We start from the raw sequence: 7547 nt of genomic DNA on the forward strand, positions 1-7547 counted from the left end.
CATAAACCAAGTAGTACATAACATACCCGAAAAAGTAACCATTACAAAGATACATCATTCCCACAATTCCAATCTCTGTATTCTTCTATACTTCAATTTATCATTGGTAAACCACGAAATCAGACTTCCCAAAATAACTAGACACCCTAACCAGTCTATCAAAGCATTATTTTCCACCCTCAACGGATTCACTAGCTTCAAAAAGTGGCAAAGGAAAAGGTTATAACTCTTTGTTGGAACTATGAATGGTGGACTCTAACATTTCATTGACCTCATTTTTATGACTAGTATCATCCCAATCTTGACCAAAATAATCTTGACAAAAGCTAAGGACATCATCAACATTCATGATTTCATTATCAACTAACTCATCAATAATATTAACATCTATGGGTTGGTCAAAAAGATCATTGGGTTGTTTTCCTACATTGAAAATATTGAGATCAATTGTCATGTTTCCAAAAGTAAGTTTCATTAATCCATTCCTACAGTTTATCAAGACATTAGACGTGGCAAGAAAAGGTCTTCCTAAAATGATGGGAATTTGATTTTTCAGATTTTTGACTGGTTCGGTCTCTAGGACAACAAAATCGACGGGGAAGACAAAATCACCAATCTTAATCAACACATCTTCAACTATACCCGTTAGAGTTTTGACCGAACAATCAGCAAACTGAAGAGTAACACTAGTTTTTTTAAGTTCACCTAAACCCTAGGCTTGATAGATAGATAATGGAAGAAGATTCACACTAGCTCCTAAATCGAGTAAAGCTTTATCAATGAGGGTATTACCTATGACACAAGAGATGGTAGGATAACCAGGATCCTTATACTTCACAGGGATTTGATTTGACAAGATAGAACTAACATGAGAGGTTAAAAAAGCTTTCTTAGGAAAATGAGTGGTTCTTTTATGAGTACACAAATCTTTTAGACACTTAGCATAAGAGGGAACTTCTTGAATTATATCTAACAGAGGAATGTTGATCTTGACTTGCTTAAAGACTTCTAAAATCTTATCTAACTGAGCAGATTGTTTGTTTGAGATAAGTCTTTGAGGAAATGGAGCTTTTGGCTTAAAGACTTTTTCACGAAACACATCAGAGTGGGGTTTTGAAGGTGGTTCTTTGGATGGTGATGACTCATTAGATTCAGAAGTTTCAGGATTTGAAGATTGTGGAAGACAAGGATTCAAGAGTAGAGGATTTGGTTCAGATGTTAGTTTATCTTCCTGATGAGTATTAACACCAGCATGATTGTTGAATTGATTTCCAGACCTTAGAGAGATGACAGAGTTCACATTTTCATGAGACTTTTGGTTTTGATAAAATTTAGGATTAACCTCGGGTTGACTAGGGAAATGATTTTTCTCTCTCTCACTGATTGTGTTTGCCAATTGACTAACTTGGACCTCTAGCTTAGATATGGCTTGTATGTTTGAATTTAGCAACTGCCTATCTTGGGTCATAGCTTACATGAAAGATTGTTGAGATTTAAGTAAAGCCTCCATACTATTTTCAATGGAATTCAATTTCTTATCAGATTCACTAAAACCAGGAGGGTTTAAGGGGACTGAGTTAGGATAATGACCAAGATTTTGAGGAGGATATGTGTTGGGATTTTGAGCTGGGTATGGACCAGGACTGGGCTTTTGAAAAGCAGGTTGAGAATTTTGATTAAACTGATTGTATTGACCTTGGTTCCATGAGAAATTTGGGTGATTCTTCCAACCAGGATTGTATGTGGGTGCATATGGATCATTCCTAACTCTAGGTTGAAACATAGCATTGACTTGTTCACTTTCAGGGCAATTGTCTATTACATGATTTAGAGAACTACAGTTTGCACATATAGAAAATTGAGAAGACACATTATTGGTTTCTAAGGCCTCTAGACGTTTAGTGAGTGTAGCTAACTTAGCTTCGGTTGCAATAGAATTACTAAATACGTGTAAACCCTTAGATCTTTCAGGTTCCGGATTAGGTTCCCTAGTTGACTCCCACAACATTGTTTTTTCAGCTAACTCCTTAAAATATTGCCAAGCTTCTTCCTCAGTTTTATCCATAAATTTACCTTGGCACATATACTCTAACAAAGTAGTGGTTTGACTGTCTAATGTTTCATAAATTTTTTTACGAAGTCTCCATTTTTCTATACCATGTTGAGGACACTTAGATAAAAGCTTTTAAATCTATCAAAATACTTCCAAAAAGACTCATTTCGATTTTGTTGGAATTGGTTAATTTCATTCCTAAGTCTGTTTGCCTTATGGTTTGGAAAATATTTTTTAAGAAAGATAGACACAAATCCATCCCACATGGATATAGAATTAACGGGTAGACTATACAACCATTGTTTAGCCTCTTCTTTTAAAGCAAAGTTAATAAGTCTGAGCCTAATGGAGTCTGAGCTAAGTTGTTGGAGTTTTTGTAAAGCACATACTTCCTCAAATTCTCGAATGAAAAGATATGTATCCTCTCCCTCTACCCCAGAAAACCTAGGTAACATGCTAATGTGGTGATGTTTAATTTCAAAATTATTCGCGGTTACTTCAGGTAGGACTATGCATGAGGGTTCAGCGGAACGAGCGGGATAACAACGGTCTTTGAGTGAGACAGCCATGATTACAGGTGGAATTTCTACTTCTTCTTTTGACTCAATTTTAGTGGGTGAAGAAAAGTTGAGTTGACTTACTACTTTAGGAGATGAAAGGTTAGTGTGTCTTATTAATCTAGATGAATGGTCTCGAACCCAATTACTTTGCATATAAGACAAATAATCACGTAGCAGACAAAAGCTATAAGTAAACACCTAAAAAAATTGAAAAATCAAAAAGAAAATCTTTGATCTATGGGTAATCCTAAAAATAATCTAGACAGCTCTTAACTTTTGGACCACCAAAAAGTCTATAAATCTAGATTTATTCAAACCGATTGGCCAGGTAAGCGGGGGCACTTCCTTGTAAACAAGGCGCTGAATTAGAGAACCGTTAGCCTAGTCACCAATCCAAATTGGCCAGGTAAGTGATACACTTGCCTTGTCACCAAAAGTTCGAATAATTCCAAATTTACTTCCTCTTTTAGGTACCTTCCTAATTGAGCTCGAAATCCTAGGGGCCAACGTCTACTTAATTTTATTGTGGTGGGTTAATGCAAGATGAAGGAATTAGTGATTTGTGGGCCAAGGAAAGGGTGATGAAATCCCTCACCTTATCTTGTAATGGGGTGGCGCCCTTAAGATTGATTAGATGATGCAACACACAAAGAACAAGATAATAAACACTTATGGATGCACTACACTACGTGTATTATTCTAAATTGTACGTACCTCTTTCCTCCAGCAATCACCACAATTGTATAAGATGGAAAGCAATAAATATAAAAAGAAAATCTAAATGATGTGATTCTACGTGAGAGAATGAATGATGCAACAAATTGGTTTTTAACAATTAACTAACTAATATTTTTGAATTTTTCAAATATGGTTTTTTTGGAGTTTTCAATAATAAAAGTGAGAAAAAAAAATAGAGAGGTGATACGGAATACCGAAAAGTGCTTTCAAAAATTCCAAAAGAGACGGCGAGGCCTCCTAGCAATCTTCTTTTCCAAACTTTCCTCCGCTTCACGATTCCCTAAAAAAACAAAGAGAAAACAAAAAAACTAGTCCGAAGAATTAAATATCAAGGAATGCAAATTAACAATAGTCCGCGGCAGCGGCGCCAAAGACTTGATGTGTAAAATAACTGCAAGTGCACAGCGGTTAATTGTAGCAAATACAGGTCGATCCACAGAGACTATGAATTTTCAAAACATTAACAATTTAAATCAGGCAAACTAGACAATAAGATTTGAGAGGAGTTTGAATTAACCTAATTAGCAAATAGATCAAATAATATGAAAAACATCCGTTAATCAATCACAATTAAAATCAACTCGCCCTAAAATCAATTCTCTTTTCTTCACAAATAAATTTTAATTAACGAAACAAGCATATACTATAAAACTTGTTATCCAACAATAACCCATCAAAACTTCATGGAGCAATCATAAGTTTTGAAAAATAAACCTGGTAACAATAATATATCAAAATCACTTTGTCAATTAAACAATTAAGCACCAAGAAAAATCATGATAATCAAATAATAGGAACGAGAAGATATCAAAGTAATTAAATTAACTTCATCTTCATCCCAGGGAACAAATTTAGCTACACATGATAAAAAAATGAACAAAATAAATAACTAATTGGGTGTCTTGGGTGTTGGAATGTTGATGTGTAAAATACAAGAGGGGGGACACATATATATAGTGAAAATATAAGGGTTGGGTTCTTGGAATACAAGTAGGATTCTTAAAATAAATTCTTCTTCTTCTCCAATAAGGATTCTATTTATCTTCCAATTCCCTTGACTTCTAGAATAGTCCACCTCCTTGCTTTTTTGCACCTTTTCCAACTCAAATTCTGATTTTATTTATTTTCCTACAAAACAAAGTAAAACAATTTATTTATTAATAAAATCACGAAAACGGACATAAAATAGTGAAAGGCATATGTCATAGCCTACTCGTTTATTCGAGTATTTAACTCAACTCAAATAAGAATGTAATAAGTAAATAGTGGATCTATCATCAGAGAGATCTCACAAAGTAACATCTGTCAAAGAATAAAGAAACATTGTTCATCTGCAGACTTGAAGATTTACTGGAAGAAGTTCAAGAATTTGATCATGCCTCAGTGATATAAATCAAGATCGTGGATTTAATCAAATGACAGAGATCTCGTCAAGGTATCATTTATTACAAGGATTCAATCAGAACATCAAAGTCAAGACATGAAGAAACGTCAAGAAAGTTAGTCACTCATGAACCAGACAGTACATCGAGTGTCAGCATTGAAGTGGCGGAATTGATTCATAAGTCTTAGTGACTTTCAGAAGATTGTCAGAAGAATGGATGCTGCTCAGGGTTAGTATTAATTCTCTATTAATTAATTAAGTCATATAATTTAATTAAGAAAATAAATTATATCTGCAAGGATTAATTTATTGATTAATTGAATTAAATTGATTAATTAATTTAGAATTAATATTAAGGATTTACAGAATTTTAATTGGTTAAAATCTGTTTTAATTCTAAAAAGACAACTGATTGTACTAGTATGACAATCGGTATGACAATTGATAGTCATACCGAAAGTCATGCTAATTCAGTTGATTGTCTCGATAGAATTATTATTTAGATTAAAATCACTTATTAATTCAGTAAAACAATTTCATTTGAACTAATATGACAATCAGTATGACAATCAATAGTCATACCGAAAGTCTTGCTAGTTCATTTTAACTGTCTTGCTAGCTCTAAAAATTGTCACACCGAAAGTATTATTGGACAAAGGATTGTCATACCAGTTCATTAATCTCGGCTGTGTTGATTAAAAAGCAGAAGAAGCATCCAATTAACTTACACACATACAGAGAGCAATCAAACAGAAGCCAAGAACAAAAAGAGAACAAGCAGCCAAATATTTCATCTTATCTGCTAATTCAAGATTACAATTTCTAGCTTGTAAAGTTAAATCCAATCAACTAAAAATCACTCTTTTGTTCTTGTGTATCAATCTAGCGGATTAAAATCCCTAGAACTTAATCTCAAATCGCATTTAGCATTTGATCTTTTAATTACAAAAATAGAAAAAGTTCATGTCGAATTTATTCTAGATTTGTAATAATTGATTTGAGATTAATCCCTTGTAACTGATACCGTAGTTGTAACACCTTTCAAGTTTAATAAAAGTTTTATTTAACTTGAATTTTGTTTCACAATTTTATTCCGCATTTTATTCGACTAAACGGTTTTGTTTGCATTCAACCCCCCCTTCTACAAACAAATTGGGACCTAACAATTGGTATCAGAGCCTTCTGATTAACGTACAAATCTAGATCCTAGACTTTTGTGTTTCTTTCACTTCTTGAATTTTTTATTCACTCAAAAAATTCATAATGACTACACAAAAAGTTGGAACCGTTAAAATTCCACTTTTCGATAAAGAAAATTATGTTATGTGGAAGGAGAAGATGCTACTGTTTTTACAGGTTGCTAATCCCAAATATTTGCAAGTGTTGAAGAAGGGTCCAAAAATTCCTATGGTTATGGAACCAGAGGTAATAGAAAATGATGTGGTGATCACCAAAGCGAGAACTTATGTGAAGGATCCTGAGGACTTCTCTCCTGCTGAAATAGAAGAAGCTTCCCTGGATGCTAGCCTTCAATTAATCTTAGTAGATTCCCTTAATCCCCTGATGAATAGACATGTGATGAATTGTAAAGATTCCAAACATATCTGGGAAACTATTGAGATTATTAATGAAGGCACAGAGGAAGTTAGGGAGAACAAACTAGAAATCCTAACCTCTGAATATGAATATTTCAAATCAAATCCAGGAGAAGGAATCACTGAAGTGTTTGAGAGGTACAATGCATTGATCAACAACCTGAACAGTAATGGTAAATACTATTCCATCAGGGAGGTCAACAAAAAGTTCCTTTTAACACTGCCAACTCATCTCGAACATAGAATCACTGCCATAAGAGAAGCAAGAGATCTGAGTGAGATTTCTTTGGAAAGGCTCTATGGTGTGTTAAAGACTTATGAGTTGGAGCAGATTCAGCAGAAGGAAGTTTACGGGAAAGGAAGAGTGGTCAGCACGTCTACTGCTCTAGTAGCTGATGAACAACAACAACAACCACAATATCAACAACAATCTCAACAGTCAGAAAGAATGGTACAGTCTTCCAAGGTTGAAGATAATGTGATAGTAGCAGAATTTGATTCTCCTACTACAAATCAATCAGGAGATGATTATTATTCCTTGGAAGAACTGGAGCAATTGGAGGATGAGTCAATGGCCCTGATTGTCAAGAGATTCTCAAATGTCAGATTCAAAAGGAATCCCAAGTTCAAGTACAAGTCCAACTACAACAGATTCCAGAAAGGTGGATCTTCATCCTCTAACACCAGCAGTGGTGGGTATAAAACAGGGATGGTTGATCGAAGCACCATTCGATGCTTCAACTGTAATGAGTTGGGACACTTTGCCACAGAATGCAGGAAGCCAAAACAAGCTAGGAAGAACTCTTACGATTCTAATCAGAAGAGTAAATATGAAAGGGCGTACCTGGCAAAGGGAAGAAGCTGGGATGATACTGACAGTGAAGATGAAGAAGTTGGGAATCTTGCTCTCATGGCTAGTAATGCAAGCACCTCATCGTCAAGAAAAGAGGTAAAACTTTCTGATGCTGAAATGGTTTATCATCTAAGAGGTAACTTAGATTGTGCTCGTCGTGATAATGAATTGTTAAATCAACAAATCAAAGACCTTGAGAAAGAGGTCAATGAATTAAGACTTGTGCACATTAATCAAGATAAACTAAAAGAACAAGTATCTTTTCTAGAGAATAGAGTTGACTGTTATAGACAACTCGAAACTATTCTCAAAGACAAGATCACCGGTCTTGAGGCTAAGGTTAAAGCTTACTTTAATTCTTGTT

The 7547-nt window shown here is 34.5% G+C and overlaps 1 protein-coding gene across 1 annotated transcript; it reads right to left on the reverse strand.

Annotated features, from left to right (window-relative positions):
- Positions 1–220: 220 nt before the first annotated feature.
- Positions 221–1468, reverse strand: LOC141660784 (uncharacterized). Its single transcript, XM_074467769.1, has 2 exons — positions 869–1468; positions 221–712 (listed from the first exon to the last, which is right to left on the reverse strand). Exons 1-2 carry the CDS (start codon positions 1466–1468, stop codon positions 221–223), a joined length of 1092 nt encoding a protein of 363 aa, XP_074323870.1.
- Positions 1469–7547: the final 6079 nt, after the last annotated feature.

The sequence above is a fragment of the Apium graveolens genome, chromosome 5 (assembly GCF_009905375.1).
Source record: "Apium graveolens cultivar Ventura chromosome 5, ASM990537v1, whole genome shotgun sequence".
NCBI classification, from domain to species: Eukaryota; Viridiplantae; Streptophyta; class Magnoliopsida; order Apiales; family Apiaceae; genus Apium; species Apium graveolens.

Excerpts from the sequence above, each read along its gene's own strand:
- LOC141660784 (XM_074467769.1), bottom strand. The coding sequence starts at position 1,468 with ATGACCCAAGATAGGCAGTTGCTAAATTCAAACATACAAGCCATATCT. Across the intron at positions 713-868 it reads AAGCTTTTTTAACCTCTCAT|GGTTTAGGTGAACTTAAAAA; the intron begins GTTAGTTCTATC and ends TATCAAGCCTAG.